At 39.5% G+C, this 19,019-nt stretch overlaps 1 protein-coding gene across 2 annotated transcripts in view; it reads right to left on the bottom strand.

Annotated features, from left to right (window-relative positions):
- Nucleotides 1-230: 230 nt before the first annotated feature.
- Nucleotides 231-19,019, bottom strand: part of LOC126427906 (uncharacterized) — a 118,481-nt gene continuing 99,692 nt past the window's right edge. For both annotated transcript variants that reach the window (XM_050089794.1, XM_050089795.1), the window contains one exon: nucleotides 231-2,083. In XM_050089794.1, coding sequence (XP_049945751.1) covers nucleotides 1,966-2,083 — 118 coding nt within the window. In that variant the 3' untranslated portion in view covers nucleotides 231-1,965. The remainder of the gene's footprint in view (nucleotides 2,084-19,019) is intronic.

A 19,019-nucleotide genomic window follows, 5' to 3' on the forward strand; every position in this document is an offset into this window, starting at 1 on the left:
TCATTTTGTATGTGTTGGCATCATTGTTGGTGGGGCACATGTCTGTTAAAAGCAGTTCTAAGTGAGAAGTCATGGTGAGAAGTTCTTAGGTGGAGCTCATTGTTAAAACTGCTTCAGTGGGCTTGTGGAGAGCTCACAACAAAAAAATGAATCAGAAATGTGAAATTCTTCATGCATGAAATGTAAATATTTTTATACTAATCTCTACCAGTAAAATGAAAGAAATGACAAACAGAAAACTATGGAACTTTAATCTCAATTTACAATATTATAATGACAATAAGATTTCTTTGATATTTGTACATTTCACAGATGTTAACAGCTGAAAAAGCAAAACAAGGATAAGTACTCAATCACAGATTATTTTTACTAGTTCCTGCTTCTCAATTTAGGATATAAGTTTGCAAACACGTTTCAGACGTACACTGATCAGTCAGAACATTATGACCACATATCCTCGGCACGGAAAACAGCACCGACATGTCGAGGCGTGGAATCAATTAGGCCTTGCTAGGTTGCTGGAGGGAGTTGGCACCACATCTGCAGAAGGTCACCTAATTCCCAAAAGTTCTGGGAATGGGGCAGGAGAGACAGGGGGAAGGGGGGGGGGGGGGCGCACGAGCTCTGACGGCTTGTTTAATAATCACATTCCTGACGTGTTCTATCGGGGTTCAGATTTGGCGAGTTTGGAGCCCAGAACATCAATTGGAACTCACCACTGCGTTCCTCAAATCTCTCCATCGTACTCCTGGCCTTGTGAAATGGTGCATTTTGTTGTTGAAAAATGTGACCACCATTGGGAAACTTGATCATCATGAAGGCAAAAATCAATCAGTGTGTGGCTTCAGCTGCCAGAGAAGCCTTTTGTTGTTCCTATCTGCATCTCAGCATTTCCTTCTCATAATATTGTTACAGATCATCATGAGGGAGTGTATGTGGTCTCCAACCAGTGTACAACACCCTCGGTCATCTTGGTGCCTGGCATGAGCTTCATGGATGGCCATGTGAATATCCCCCACAGCATAATGGAACTGCCACCAGTTTGGCTCCGTCCCTCAGAACAGGTGTCGAGGAGATGTTCCACTCAGTGACAACGGGTTTGTGTCCTCCCGTCGGCACTATGAGGAAAGTACTGGATTCATCAGACAGTGCAATTCTCTACCACTGCGCCAATGTCCAGTGCCAAGAGGTCAAATGTCCATTTCAGTCATAATTGCCGATGTCACAGTGTTGACACTGACATATGGACAGGTTGTCGGCTGCGGAGGCCCATTGTTAGGTGTGTTAAGTGCTTTCACACACACTTGCATTCTGCCCAGCATCAAAGACTGATCTTAGTTCCACCACAGTTCGCCGTCTATCCTGTTTTACCGGGCTGCCCAGCTTACATCATCCAACATCTGTAATGGAGTGTGGCTGCCCAACTCCACGATGCCTGGACATAGTTTCATCTTGGTTTCGCTACATGTTGAAGATACTCACCATAGCAATCATCAAAACCCAGCAAGTCGTGTAGTTTCCACAATGCTCATGATGAGCCTCCGGGCCTTTATAACCCACCCTCAGCCAAACTCAGGTAGATTGCCCGCCTTCCCCCATTCTACACATGAACATCTCCCTCACTGACATTAGAGGCACCGTGCGTATGTCTCACTAGCAGTCATTCCTCGCCAGGTGCCGCTGCTATCATCTGGGTGGGTCTGTATCGATAGCAGGTCAGTGGTCATAATGTTTGGGCTGATCAATGTATGTGATTGTAGAAGGAAAGTAGTGGATAGATACAGTAGACACAAGAAGAGTCACGTTAAAGGGGATAACAACACAGCCATAAAATTACATGGCCACCCAGCACTTAGCCTCAGGAGGTAAAACTAAAATTACTGCTGGTACACAGATTTTAAAAGGGTAGCTTCCTCATAAGCATTCGTAGCTGTCCGTCCCTGAGCAGTTGGCGACACACACTTTTCATTCGCTGTCCGTGATAAGGGCTCCGAGGCCTCCTTCGACGTGACACTCGGGCATCAGCTGGCGTATTTTGTCCAGTTCGTCATCATCTCCGTCACAATAATTGATGTGCAGCTCTCTAAACATGCAGAAAAAGAAGTAGCAATGTTATTTGTGTCTAACTGAGCCATCTTAATTTGTACAACTATAATGGACAGTACTAAAGTGTTGTTGGATATAGTCTGACAGAATTAAGTCTACTATGTAGTTTACTAAAGGATGTCTAGACAGAGTGGATCATCAAGGTTCTTGTGACATAAAAAGGTGGTTAATAAACTGTGAAACTATGACATACATGAGGTGCTACCTCAAGTATCATCGCCCCGCTGAAACTAGTAGCAGTTTGTCACTCCACTGCTAGATGTTTTGAGGTACACATCTTAGCAACTGCAGCACAAAGTTGTGTCATTTTTCCACGCAGTTGCGAGTTGCTGCTGTGCATGTCAGGATGTGCTTCAGCACTCCTGTGATGTGTGAAATGGATAACGTGAAGGAACAACGGATCTGCATTAAAATCTGTTTTCAGTTGAAGCAAACTGCAGCTGAAACCCAATGTAGGCTGACAGAAGTGTTTGGTGAGAGTGCTCTGAGTCAAGCAACAACATTTGACCAGCTCGAACACTTCGAGGAAGGCCAAGAATCTGTGAAAGATCACAAACATTCTGGTCGACCCTCGACATGTGCAACATCAGAAACAATCTTTAAAGTGCATGACGTGATTCACAAACACCGAAGGCAGACAATTCGTCATGTTTCTAACAGACTTGGGCTGTTGTACACTACGTGCCAATGAATTCTAGCCGATGGACTGAACACAAAACGAGTGGCAGTGAAGTTTGTCACTTGCCTCTTCAGCATCGATTGATGAAACCTCAAGATTCAGACATGACTGAACTGCAACAAAAAGTAAGATGGTGTCCAAAATTCTTGTCCATTCATAACAGGTGATTAATCTTGGGTCTACAGTTACGACCCCGAAATGAAGCACAATAATCTCAACAGAAAACACTATCTTCTCAGAGCATGAGAAATCTTGACAAGCTCGCAGGAACACAAAGTCAATGCTAATACTTGTTTTCATTGTTTAAGGGATAGTGCACAAGGAGTTTGTTCTACTGGGTTAGGCTGTGAACGGGCAGTTTTACTGCAAGGTTTTGAGACAACTGAGCGAAAATGTTTGATGCAAATGGGCAGGGTTCTGGAAAAATAAAGACCGGTTGGTGCACTATGACAATGCACTTGCGCACACGTCACTTGCTGTGGAGGAATTCCTGGCCCAAAAACAACACGGAACTGAGCAGCCACAGGAGCTCAGTCCGTCAGTTCACCTGACGACGGCGACACGTACGATCACCGAAATATTGTGCCCATTGGACACTGTAGACCAGCAGTACACGCGTGGATATTTTGGTTACCAAATACGCCGGGAGAAACTCAAGAATCACATACAACAACTCGATACTGAACTAACTAGAAGCAGTCGGCAGTGGAACTGCGACGAGTGGCCACGCGAATGAGGATGAGTCCGGCCGAGGGAGACCGAGACTGAGACCGAGACAGACGGGAACGGAACCGAGGCTGGAATGAGACTGGCCGACAGGCCATTGCGGGAAAAAGACCAACTGTTCCCCATTCCTGGTAGCTATAAGTAGAAAGCCGTGACCGAAGTGAACTATGAAAGACCGTTCCTTAGAATTCATTCCTCGCTCCTATTCATCTCGGTGAACTGTTCCTTTGAACCAGTCAGTTCAGGAACGACCCACCTCTAGTCGTGACATACCGTTGTACCATCACAGTTCCCTCAGTCAGTACCAGCCGTGAGCTGACTTAATATATGACGGTGCCGCACATGAGGAATAACATCACGGTACCTATCTGCAAAACGGGAAGAACGGGGATTCTGCCCAGCTCATCACCATACTCACAAGTCATCCAGGATACTGCAGAACTGCAATTCACTGCCGAACACAGTGCCGAGCCATTCGTCAACGTCTTACGCTTCCCGGCCACAGCACCAATCCGTATGCAGTCGTCAGTGATCGACCTGCACGTGTGACGGTAATTCCCCGGTCCGGCTACCGCTAATCTCCAACCGACAGTGCGTGACGGAACGGAATGTTGCCGGAAGATCATTACTCGTTCTCAGTCGGTGGGCACAGATGTGAATAGATTAGAGTGTGCTTGGTGCACGATACGGTGGTCCTCACCAGTGGTGGTCAGATGCGGTCAACCGGTACCTCGACGATGAGTACGCCTGCCCTCACATTCCCCTGCAGCCTGACATCGTGATATTGTCACATCAGAATGCCACACAAATCTGTATACTGCACAATTCGACCAGCTAGCTGAATGGAAACCTGGTTTCGGGCTCTGCCAGGTGCCGATATTACTGTCTCGAAGGAGTATGCGGCACCTCTGCATCCTGCACGGTGATCACTCGACATCTGATGGCGTACACACCGCTTACATACTCCGACAGGCCCAGTGATGAGACTAAATACAAACGACTCTAACACATTCTGCTGGCAGCTCTACCGGATAACACTCGTCTCACAACACTTCCTACAATCGTGACATCACTTTGACATCACACGCAATATTGTGAGGCCCACCGTAATATCTACAACTGATGTGGCAGGCACCGTATTTATATCGGCATATTTGGCTGTTCTCTGTTACAGCTTGCAGTATGTCATTTCAAGACAACAACATATTTGAAGAGTGTCACAGACACATCGACCTTTTCATTACGTGTCAGTTTATAATGCATCGACAATATAAGCCTTCGAGAGATACTACGGTAATGGAGACTTGAGACGAATATCACACGAATCGGCTCTAGTGTAATAAATAATGCCGTGGTTTGTGGAGTCTAAAGAAGCAGGTTTGCACCTCACTACATGCTAATATTGTTTTCTCACCTCAGTGTTGTTAAGACATTCTGGGACTTCCTTATGAATGTACTACAAATATGTTCTGCAGTATTTAATAATATTTAACAATTTTGTCAGATAAGAGAAAAAAATTAAAAATTATGAAATAAATATTTGGCTGCTTCTTTCCGAATACGTGGCGATTTTGGAGAGTGTGTGGTTGGGCAGGAACTTAAGTGGACAGCTTAAATTGCTGCAAGTGAAATGAGCAGCAGCAAAATTCACATTCTTCATTCCAATAAATATTTGGTCCTTTATTTCTGAGTATTTGATTATTTCCAATCGTATGGTTCAGTGGGGATCTAAGAGGACACTTAAATTGCTATAATTTAAATGATGAGCAGTAACATTCGTATTCTTCCTTGTCTTTCACATTGGACTCACATTGGTTCAAACCTGCATCCAGCCATCCTGGTTTAGGTTTTCATAATTTCCCTAAATCGTTTCAGGCAAATGCGGGATGGTTCCTTTGAAAGGGCACAGCCGACTTCCTTCGCCACCCTTCCCTAATCCGATGGGACTTATGACCTCACTGTTTGGTCCTCTCCCCAAATCAACCTTGCCACAAATACAGAGTGTTCCAAAATAATGTATGCACTCTTTGAAACTGAATATCTCTTTAATTAACAGAGATAGTAAATACAATTTTTGCAAGTAATAATTAAGAAGTAAGTGAAAAACAACAACAGTTTCTTTTATTTGAGGACTGTAAACAAATGTGGCATTATTAATGGATCAATAGAAATGGGTGCTAAAGTGTTAATAGAAAATGGAGAACGTGAATGACAGTGAAGGGTTAAATTTGGACCACCACCGAGGGTAACAATTACAAGAATCCACGATGAGTTTGACATTAGAAGAACAGTGCAGGATATCAAGAAGGGTCATTGCAAAAGAAAGATGTTCAACAGACAATGAAAGTGTTGATGCAGTTGTAACAGTACTTTGACTACTGCGCCTCCGCCAGAGCAAAGATCTGATTTACGATCGCACATGCAGAAGAGCGCTGCGCCAACGACAGATTTTCATAAATAATTTTTTTTTTTTACTTTTGCGTAGGTGCTTGTTTTAACAACTAGTTCTTTACTCTCTTGTTATCTTGTCTTCATACGTTTAAGACGTGTATTTTTTGGCACTGATGTTAAAGAATAATTTGAAGTGGAAATTAAAACTATATTATGAAACGAACACATGGCGTCTTCAAGTTATTTCAGTAGTGATTCGCAATAGTTATCGCCAAATTTATGAATGAACAAGAGGACCAGCAAACAATAAAAAAAGGACATCCTACAAGAAAATCAAGAAGTATCCCAGATGCAGCCGCGAAGACTATATTATAATATATACTACGTTTCTGACAGAAATATAAAGTAAATTTAAACTTATTTCTGGTGCTATTTCCTTACAGTCGCTTTTTGTAGTGTTGGCAACACGGTCTGCCATTCACAGTCAAATTACAGCACTATCTCAATCAGTAATACAAAGTCCGCCTTATCCGTAACTTATTCCATCAAAATTCAAACCCCAATCACATTTTCTATTTTGTATTTTCATGGCAGAACCCCAAGGAAAGGAAACACTACAATTGGCATCCTGGTGACAGGACTTACAATCTTCGGATTTGATACAAGTGCAATTATTATAAATTTTGGACATTTTATCTAATTTTTTCATTCATTTCAATTGTAAGGTTACGTGCATGAAATTAACAACAATATTGTTCGATCTGTTATTAATTCATGTTAATAACTGTATATCTGACGCTACATTTGCAACATAAGACTGAAGAACAAAACAATTGGTGAGTACAGAAATTTACATTTTTTTCCAGTTTCAAGCAGCCATCTGTACTTCCTTTATTCCGATCCATTTATTTCGAAATTATTTTTCCAAATTGTAGTTAAAATTGATTTACTATTGTTGCAAATGATAAGTGAAGAGCATATTCACAGTCATTTATTTGTGAGAGGGAAATTTCAATACCAGTTTAATAATTCAATTTCTTATTAAAAATCATCTAGAAATATCCACTTCCATAAGAGAAATTTCAGATTTCAACAGATCATATTTTAAAATTTTTTGCCATTGGAAAATTTTATTTGCAATTAATTACAAAAATCACAAGATGGATGCTAGATGCGTAGAAATTGTTTCCGCGGACGAGCTTAGTGAAAGTGACGCATTGCAAAACATGTCCGACAGTCAAATGAATACTGAACTTAATAGTGTGGATGTTCAAGACATAATTTTACCGGATCAACTAAGACAACAACCCCTATATTTAAACAGATACACAGGCGAATGGAGAGTGAGTACTACGTGACATTGACAACGTCAACTTAAGAACCAGACATTAATCAGACACGAAAAAATGACAGAACTAAGACACATGACTCTGACATGCTCAACCTGATTCTGAAGTTACTTGGTGACCAAAACAGAAGATTTGACACTTTAGATGAGAAAAATGACAATTTAAAATGTGACATTGGAAAATTTGACACTAAATTCAATGCACTGACATGGGACATAAAACAAAATTTTGAAAACCAATCGAGACATATTGTCGACTTGACAGAAACCACCAGTAGTCTTGGAAGGAAATTTACTGACTTACCAGACAAGGTTATGAGGCAAGAAAAGGTATTTGTGTAATTCAGTGACGAGACAAAAACTGACTTACGACGATGTAATGAGAAATTGTTAACAGTAGTTTTTTAACAACAGAAAACCAGTACCCAAGTTGACGAATTACGATAGTCACACAATTCTGTAAAAACAAACCAAGAACACTTAGATCAGACGATTACAGACCTTTCAGACAGATTAAATGAGGTAACATTGGCGCAGAAATCCTTACAGGAAAAGTTAGAAAAACTTGAAGACAGAGCAGATATAGCATCTTTAAAGAATGACACAACTCTAGCAGAGAAACTTGTACATGAATGCAAATTACGTGATGATTATTTAGACGAGAAGTTTGAGACAATGACACAGATCATTTTAGATAAGACAAAGGAACAAGTAAAGGGAGAAACAGATAATATTCAGAAAGAGGTAGTAAACTTAAAGAAAATGTAATACCAAGTTTGTCAGTGATACCAAAACCGATAACAGGCAACCAAAACACAAATGAGAATCCGAATAATGCTAGGCCCAGCACACAGCCGAAAATGGAATTACCAATGAGTGATACAAATCCCAATGAACCATTTTCAATGCTACCACAAGATCAAAATTACTATCAGACATCACCACCTACTACGCACAATTTGACACAAAATGCAGGACCCATAATACCATCGGGAATAGCTGATGAAACATTAGTATGGCATGGATACTTTCAGACATTTTCATGTGATGAGAAAGACAAAGTGCTTCCAATTGTTTTCATCCGCTCTTTTGATGGTATTTTCCCGAGACATTGGTTAGAAGCTGATAAAATTCGATATGTTACAAATTTCTTACGTGGAAGAGCAGCTAAGTGGGGAGCAGCAATGAAAAGACGATGTTTAACATTTGAACAGTTTGAACAAGCATTTCTTGAGGAATTCTGGTCGATCACAGAACAGCAAAGTTTAAAACGAGAAGTATACAATCCAGAAAATTACAACCCGAAGAAAGAGACTTTACGCCAATACTTTGAATGCTACCTAAATAAAACATTATATTGGACAAAACCAGCAGATTTACCAGACGTAATTAGAACACTTAAAAGCCACTTACCATTTCCTTACCATGATAAATTAATAGGAGTGTCCGAGGACAACATAAAGAATTTTTTCAGTTATGTTGATGAGATAGATGATGCTTACAGAGATGAGATCAGGAATTTCAATCAATTGTATCTGATCTATCCAAGCAATTCGCGTATGGAGAACAACAGAAATGACAGAGGCTATTGGGATCCGCTTCAGACACCACAACAAAACACTCAAAGAAACAATTCACACTACACTGGGACAAATCCATTCAATATTAGCAGAAACAACTCGCAGCATTGGCAAGGAAACGGTAATTATTACCATAATGGTTATCTGAACAGCAATTACAATCAGAACAATAATAGTTATATTCAAAATAACAACAACAGAAGAAGGAACCGAAATTATAGAGATCAAAGACATGAGGATAACAGGTGCAAACCAGGATATTTTCAGGGAACAGACAACAACATCCAAACATGTATTGCAGGAATAACAGTAATGACAATACCAGTTACATTCAAGGGCGAAATAATGCATGGGAAAATCACAATGGACCACCGCCACGACACGTGCAATACAGCAACCCTCAATTCATACCTAACAGAACTCCCAATGCAACGCGAGGTAATCTCAACAATCAAACAGCTGATACTTGGGTGATGCGCGACAGAAAAGTAAATATTATTGAGTTGGGCAATGAACCTAACCCACAGCAACAGCTGAATTTGCCGGAAAACGAACGACAATTGAGCTAAGCACTCGAGTTACGGTTGATAGGGAGCACAGCGCAACGGACCCGACAATTTGTTTTCTCCGATATGATGACAGTAAGAAAATAGAAAAAGAATTATATCAGGATGTAGATTTTAATAGTACCAGTAAAACAAAGAAGGTTATTCAGGCAATAACACGAGTTATGATTGGTAGTTATGAAGTGGAAGTAATGTTAAATACAGGGGCAGCAGCAAGTGTCTTTTCAATGTCTTTATATAATGAACTCAAGCAAATAATGAACATACCAACATTGCCAGTACAGAATTGTCACATTATAAGTGCAAAGAGTAATAAATCAAAGAATGTGAAATTTCAAGCTCTCATTAACCTCACATTTTCAAATATACCACTCAATTACAGTTTTCTGGTAGTAGACAAATTAGTTATGCACTGCATATTAGGAATTGACTTTTTGAATGAATATCAACCAATCATAGATTTAGGAAAAGGGAAATGTCATTTAACCATAAACCAACAACAACTGACAATAGAGTTAACACAGGGTAAAAACTTAAACAGTAAACAAGGTAAGTTTGAACAATTACATTTTGTGTATCCACCAGCAACAAGCATATGTGTTTTAACTTTTAATGAAGCTGTATCTCAGGGAATTTAAACTAATGATTTATATGAGAAATGCACAGAATCTGAATATCTGATGAAGGAACAACAACTTGAATTACTTGAAGTTTTGCAGCAATTTGCTGAGGTATTTGTGAAGAAATCTGGAACTGTTAGAGGCTATACTTCTGAGGTGGATGTTAAACCACACAAAACATACTGTAGAACATATTATAATATTCCTTGGTCAAAGAAACACGCAGTTTTGAAAGCGATTGAAAGAATGCAAGCTTGGGGTATCATTGAAAGGTCACATTCACCATACTGCAGTCCGATCCTAGCAGTTAATAAAGAGGATGGTAGTGTAAGGTTAGTAGAGAAATTAACGAAGTCATAATCCCAATCAACACACAACCTATAAATTTGGAAGAACAACTTTTAAAATTTCATAACGTACAGTATTTAACCAATATTGACCTCCGCTCATCGTTTTGGCAGGTGAACCTACATAGAAACAGCCGTAAATACACTGCATTTCTATGTGAGGGACATAGTTATCAATTTTGTGTTCTACTCTTTGGTCTACGAGTGAATGCTGGAGTATTTATTGTAGCCTTACATGCTGTTCTTGGACCACAATTGTTATCGCAAATCACAGTTTATGTTGACGACATCGTCATTGTCAGCACTAATTGGTAAGAACATGTTAATCTTTTGAAGCAACTTCTACCTAAATTTTCTGACGCAGGTGTCACTATCACTTTATCAAAAACGAAATTAGGGAGGAAAAACATCAAATTCCTTGGTCACATCATATCAACTGAAGGCATTTATCCACACTCAATAAAAATTGATGCAATTAAGAATTTTCCATCCCCACAGTATCGTAAACAACTCAAAGCTTTTCTTTGTCTATCTTCATTCTTCAGGAAATTTGTACCCTACCACTTTCTTAACAGTCCACATCTTCTATCTTTACTCAAAAGAAATAATATTTGGAAATGGACACAGTTCTATCAGACAGATTTTGAAGCTATTAGGAATGCTTTAGTAAATGCACCGTTGTTATGTCATCCTGACATGACGTCAGACTTTTGCCTAGTAACAGATGCAAGTTCCTATGGGCTCGGAGCATTTTTATTCCAAATTCATGTAGAAAATGAACAAACAGTCATCAAACCTATCTGTTTTTCTAGCCGCACGCTCACTGAATGCGAAAAGTCGTATTCAGTGACCGAGTGCGAAACACTTGCCATAGTATGGGCATTTTGCAAGTTTCGGTACTTTCTATGGGGAAAACATACTAAGCTTTATACTGATCATCAAGGTCTTTCTTTCCTGCTATCATGCAAGTTATTACATTCACTTCTTGCACGCTGGTGTGCATCACTACAAGGGTATAATTCCGATATTATATAGCTACATAAAAGGAGAATCCAACATTATAGCCGATGCTCTATCTCGTTTGCCACAAGGCCTACAAGAATTTTCAGATGTGACAGAACAAACATCAGATTTCAAAATTTTACTCATGTATGACGGTACATTTGCACCTTACTACAAAAACATGTGCAGGAAGTTTGCCATATTGCAGGACAATGATCCCAGGTGGATCTAGATAAAGAATAAATTACATGCAGGAACAGATCCACATCTTGAAAAATATTACACATTACACAAAGAAGTACTATTTCACCAATGAAACCCTGAATCACAGCATTGGTGTGTTTGCTTACCTGAAGCTCATGTTGATGATTTTATTTTATTTACACACAGAACTTGGGGACTCTTATTGTGTAGCCAAATGTACAGATAAGATTACACAATATTGCTATTTTCCAAATTTAAGGCAAAGAGTATTGAGGAATATTAGGAAATGTATCATATGTCAGAAAGCCAAGTATTCTAATTGCACAAGCATGAATGAATTGCATCCAATCATACCTAAGAGGCCATTACAGCTAATTTCTTTAGATATTGCAGGACCCTATCCACAAGCACGTGGAGGAATGAAATACGTCCTTGCTGTGTTAGATGTTTTCACAAAGTATTTAAAATTATATGCTTTACGTTCAGTTTCTACCACTGCTATTACCAGACGTCTATTAACAGATTATTTTGTAAGAATAGGAAAATCTGAAGTTATGATCACGGATAATGCAGCATATTTCACCAGTTTAAAATGGAAGACTTTTATTGAAGCACAGAATGTTAAACATATTTCAATTTCAAGATTTCACGCAGCAGGAAACCCAGTAGAAAGAACATTTTGAGAATTTGGACTGTTTATGAGAACACACACACCAGAGAGGCACACAAAATGGGTAGAATACCTAGCACCATGTGAACAAATAGTGAACAATTTAACTCACATTTCTACTGGATACACACCAACAGAATTAATTATGGATAAAACAGAAAGAAATGAACGGACAGACCCTCTACCTAAATTTACATAAACAAAAATACCTGTTAGTTTAGAAGAAAAGGTAAGACAAGCTTACACAACATATGTGACAAAGCTAAGGAAAGAGCAGAAATATGACAGAGGTGTCAGGAAAGCACAGACATTTCAAGTTGATGAGTTAGTTTTACTAAGAACACATCCTAAACCCACAAAACAAACACTTAAACAGGAAATGGCAGGTCTTATACTCTGGACCATACCGAATTGCAAATATTCCACAACCTGGCTGTTATTCATTACAATATCCATTAACACATAAACCCAGAGGTCTACATCCACACAGACATTTGAAAAAATACATGCAGTAAAATGTTAGCTAATGAGAAGAAGATAATTAATATGATAATACAGTTATGATGAGCCTACACTGAAGTTATACAGATATTTACAATCTAATGAATGCAGGTAAATCTAGAAAGCAAAGAGAAATAAATATATATATTTCGACATGTTAACCATCCAATAGCTAATAAGATATTTGGTTAAAGAGGAGTTGCTCTTGAGGCATACACACATTAGAGGTGGCAGAGAACTGAACAGAATTATTTTCTTTAGGAGGCATGTGATAATAGTAATGTTGAGATGAGTGAATGTATTTTTAGTTTAATAAGAGGATAAATAGTAATATGGAGAGAGGTAAATGGAATACAAGATGAGAAAAGGATATTATTATTATTATTATTATTATTATTATTATTATTGTAGTAAAATAGGAAGTGATGGTGAATAAGAGGAATATATATGACGCTGAGGAATAAGTATAGCTTATGTTATTTTGTGAAGAATGAATAATAGAAATAGGTGAGAATGTTATGAGTAATTGAGAATATGTTGAGAGGAGAGAAACTAGATTTGAACGCTAAACTAATGCGAACTTGTAATGAAATTTTTGGAATTATATAGGCTTGACACTTCACATTGGGAGAATTATTTAAGAGAACATATTTAGCAGTCATCTAATGGTATACTTAAAGCTCATCTACAGTACTGAACTAATGCACCATTAAATAGAAAGGAGAATAAAGAGAAAACAAAATTTCACTACTCCGTTGCGGCTCACAGTCTCATCCCTCCCTTAGAAAAATTTATACATGTTGATGAAATATTTGACATTATATAATTTGTAATTATCTGACAGTATGGAGAGACATACATTCATATTTATTTATGAATAGAATTTTACAGGTACCACAAGGTAAGTACAGAATGGATATACAGCATGGAACGCAGCAGCAATTATCTGACAAGAACTAAGAAGATTTATTTATTAAGTACAACATTTATTTATATTTCTTGACACTTAAGGATGGAAGGAGATGAACTACACAAACTTCACAGAAAGGAAAGAAAGGAAAAAAGAATGAACTAACAAATAAAATGTATATTTCAATCTGAATGTAATTTAATTCACATGTCAGCACAATGATATTGAATGTAACGTAAAAATTTACTATATTTTTCATTTAATTCTGTACATGTACTACATGACAACAATGTAAATATCCCATGTAATGATTTATTGTAAATATTTGTATATCCATGTACTTATATCAAGAAATGTATTTTAAGGAGATGTTAATGAACTGCAAAGGGCTTGTGCATATAGCACATTATACATATAAATGGAACTGAAAATGCAAAGAAGAAACCAACGTGATGGAACACTGGTCAAGAAATATTTACGTAGTGTCAATATGCCTTGAAGTGTATGGTGTAGTGGAAGGTTGGTGTTAAGGACAAGCTCATCACCTGTCGTAGGCAGTGAGGCGTTTCCTGTGCCCTCATTGACTATTTATACCCCGGTGGACGCCACCAAAATTCAAAGACTGTCATAAAGAAGATACACACCAAAAAGACTGTATACAAAGACTGATATGCAAAGAGCATTGTGCTCAGGAATATTTTTTGTAATATGTAAAATTCTTATTTTCTTATATATATAAAAACAAAGATGATGTGACTTACCAAATGAAAGTGCTGGCAGGTCGACAGACACACAAACGAACACAAACATACACACAAAATTCAAGCTTTCGCAACAAACTGTTGCCTCATCAGGAAAGAGGGAAGGAGAGGGAAAGACGAAAGGATGTGGGTTTTAAGAGAGAGGGTAAGGAGTCATTCCAATCCCGGGAGCGGAAAGACTTACCTTACGGGGAAAAATGGACGGGTATACACTCGCGCACACACACACACACACACACATCCATCCACACATATACAGACACAAGCAGACATATTTAAAGACAAAGAGTTTGGGCAGAGATGGCAGTCGAGGCGGAAGTGCAGAGGCAAAGATGATGTTGAATGACAGGTGAGGTATGAGTGGCGGCAACTTGAAATTAGCCTGGTGGATAACGGGAAGAGAGGATATATTGAAGAGCAAGTTCCCATCTCCGGAGTTCGGATAGGTTGGTGTTAGTGGGAAGTACCCAGATAACCAGGACGGTTTAACACTGCGCCAAGATGTGCTGGCCGTGCACTAAGGCATGTTTAGCCACAGGGTGATCCTCATTACCAACAAACACTGTCTGCCTGTGTCCATTCATGCGAATGGACAGTTTGTTGCTGGTCATTCCCATATAGAATGCATCACAGTGTAGGCAGGTCAGTTGGTAGATCACGTGGGTGCTTTCACACGTGGCTCTGCCTTTGATCGTGTACACCTTCCGGGTTACAGGACTGGAGTAGGTGGTGGTGGGAGGGTGCATGGGACAGGTTTTACACCGGGGGCAGTTACAAGGGTAGGAGCCACCTTCATCCTGACCCACAACTTGTTCACTTTTGAAGACCAGACATACCAACAATTAAAGGGAACAGCCATGGGTACCAGGATGGCCCCTTCGTACGCCAACCTATTCATGGGTCGCTTAGAGGAAGCCTTCTTGGTTACCCAGGCCTGCCAACCCAAAGTTTGGTACAGATTTATTGATGACATCTCCATGATCTGGACTCACAGTGAAGAAGAACTCCAGAATTTCCTCTCCAACCTCAACTCCTTTGGTTCCATCAGATTCACCTGGTCCTACTCCAAATCCCATGCCACTTTCCTTGATGTTGACCTCCATCTGTCCAATGGCCAGCTTCACACGTCCGTCCACATCAAACCCACCAACAAGCAACAGTACCTCCATTATGACAGCTGCCACCCATTCCACATCACACGGTCCCTTCCCTACAGCCTAGGTCTTCGTGGCAAACGAATCTGCTCCAGTCCGGAATCCCTGAAGCATTACACCAACAACAGCTTTCGCGTCCCGCAACTACCCTCCCGAGCTGGTACAGAAGCAAATAACCAGAGCCACTTCCTCATCCTCTCATACCCAGAACCTCCCACAGAAGAACCACAAAAGTGCCCCACTTGTGACAGGATACTTTCCGAGACTGGATCAGATTCTGAATGTGGCTCTCCAGCAGGGATACGACTTCCTCAAATCCTGCCCTGAAATAAGATCCATCCTTCATGAAATCCTCCCCACTCCACCAAGAGTGTCTTTCCGCCGTCCACCTAACCTTCGTAACCTCTTAGTTCATCCCTATGAAATCCCCAAACCACCTTCCCTACCCTCTGGCTCCTACCCTTGTAACCGCCCCCGGTGTAAAACCTGTCCCATGCACCCTCCCACCACCACCTACTCCAGTCCTGTAACCCGGAAAGTGTACACGATCAAAGGCAGAGCCACATGTGAAAGCACCCACGTGATCTACCAACTGACCTGCCTACACTGTGATGCATTCTATGTAGGAATGACCAGCAACAAACTGTCCATTCGCATGAATGGACACAGGCAGACAGTGTTTGTTGGTAATGAGGATCACCCTGTGGCTAAACATGCCTTAGTGCACGGCCAGCACATCTTGGCGCAGTGTTAAACCGTCCTGGTTATCTGGATACTTCCCACTAACACCAACCTATCCGAACTCCGGAGATATACACACACCACATTGCTTGCGGGTCATGTCAGTAGAGGAGGCATTGTAATGGTACTTTGACTACCGCGCCTCCGCCAGAGCAAAGTTGTGATTTACGATCGCGCATGCAGAAGAGCGCTGTGCCAGCGACTGATTTTCATAAGTAATTTTGATCTTTTTTTTTTCCGTTTGCGTAGGTGCGCTTGTTTTAACAACTAGTTCATTACCCTCTTGTTATCTTGTCTTCATACGTTTAAGACGTGTATTTTTTGGCGCTGATGTTAAAGAATTATTTTAAGTGGAAATTAAAACTATATTATGAAACAAACACACGGTGTCTTCAAGTTATTTCAGTAGTGATTCGCAATGGTTATCGCCAAATTTATAAATTAATCCAGACAGTGAGAACTTCAAGAAATTTTCATCAGACGGAGAGCAAGAGGGTCAGCGAACAATAAAAAAAGGACATCCTACAAGAAAATCAAGAAGTATCCCAGATGCAGCCGTGAAGACTATATTATAATATATACTATGTTTCTGACAGAATTATAAAGTAAATTTAAACTTATTTCTGGTGCTATTTCCTTACAGTCGCTTTTTGTAGTGTTGGCAACACGGTCTGCCATTCACTGTCAAATTACAGCACTATCTCAATCAGTAATACAAAGTCCGCCTTATCCGTAACTTATTCCATCAAAATTCAAACCCCTATCAGATTTTCTATTTTGTATTTTCATGGCAGAACCCCGAGGAAAGGAAACACTACACAGTGATCCAGGTGTACATACATTCCCCGAAGAAACCTGGAGGCAGTACTCTTGTGAGACTGGGATATGCAAAAGCAGTGTTCACAGAATTTTGCAGGCTCAGAAATTTAAACCTTACATCCAAAGACTTTTCCATGTTCTTAACAAGGATGATCCCGACTGGTGAAGTGAATTTTATGAGTGGATGACTAACAGAGGTGGAGGAGAGAAATGTTCCCAAGATCTAATTTCTTGGTCACATGAAGAGACCTTTATAAACTTAACAGAATAATTAACTGCCATCATTGCGTGTAGTAGGACAGTGAGAAACCATATGCAACTGAGGGAAGGCATATTATTCTACCACGAGAATGTTTGGTTTGGTCTGTTTTCTGGAGGGTTAGTCAGGCCATACTTCTTTGAAAACACTGTCACAGGTGATTCTTACTTAGAAATGTTGCATATGATAACTCCTTGTCTTAATGACTGTTTTGAAAATGGAAGTTATTACTTTCAACCAGCTGGTGTTACCCTCACCTTCACACTGATGTGAGCACATTTCTCAATCGTACATCCCCTGCCAGACGAAGAGGTAGTGTGGAGTTTCCAGGTCACTCTCCTGATATATCTCCTCTACACTTCTATCTGTGGGGTACTCTCAACAAAACCCTTTACACTGCAAGATCACAAACACTTATTGGTCTTAAAGAGCAAATTGAGCAAGCTTGTGATGTTATTCCATTAGGAACAATACAACAGCAGTACCACTCTATTGCAAGTTGTTGTCAATGGTGTATTGCAGTGGAAGGAGACCATTTTGACCATTTACCACCTTTAGTGAGACCTTAAGGTACACCACAAACATTGTATGACATTAATTAAAGAGATATTCCGTTTCAAAGAGTGTATACACCATTTTGTGACACCTGGTATTTTGTAGGTAACAATCATCTCACACGTCTTCCTGAGAGAGAGAGAGAGAGAGAGAGAGAGAGAGAGAGAGAGGTTGTTATCTATTGTTGATGAAGGCCTTAATGGGTGAAAGCTTTATTTGTGACAGTCTTTTTGTAGTGCCTATCTGCGACTCAGCATCTCCGCTATATGGTGAGTAGCAACTTTCCTTTACATAATATTGTTGGAGGAAGTGTTGTGAGACGAGTGTCACCCAGTCCTACATGCGACTCTAATTGTTTATGTTCTGGGGAAATTCTGGAGATGCCATCAAAACATTCAAAATTCAAAAAAAAAAATTTATAAGAATAATGGAAGGGGTAGATAACCGCAAATCATGTAGAAAATTGTTTCAAAACAGGATGATCCTGTCACTTCCTTGCATATATATACTTGAAAATATAATGTATTTAAAGCAAAACTTGCATACAAAAAGACCACTCATCACTCAAAATCACACAATACACAGCTATGATACGAGACAAAAATTGGATGTACATGTTCAAAGTGCCAACAAAAAGTTATTTCAAAACAGCCTTATCCATCCTAGTATCAAACTATACAATGCCTTACCAGATACCATAAACACATACAAAACATTGGTCACTTCAAATATAAGCTGAAGTCGTACTTGGTTGATCACTACTTTTACACAGTAAATGAATACCTACAAAACTAAATTTTTGTGTGTTTACCCAATGTAGTCTCATTCAGAAGAACATTTGTATTTTATCTCTCTGTATATAGCGTAACAACATTTATTTAAGCATTCATCATTAATTTATGTAATAATGTGTGTTATTATGTACAAAGGTATATTATATGTAAAACTGTTAATATTAACAAAAAAATCCAAACATCTCTTGCACATTGTGCAGCTGTAGGTGAAATGGATCAATCAATCAATCAACGAATCAAACCAGCCAATGGTCATATGGAGCCCATTACACTGGGTCACCAGGCG

The sequence above is a fragment of the Schistocerca serialis genome, chromosome 12 (genome assembly GCF_023864345.2).
Source record: "Schistocerca serialis cubense isolate TAMUIC-IGC-003099 chromosome 12, iqSchSeri2.2, whole genome shotgun sequence".
Classification (NCBI taxonomy): Eukaryota; Metazoa; Arthropoda; class Insecta; order Orthoptera; family Acrididae; genus Schistocerca; species Schistocerca serialis.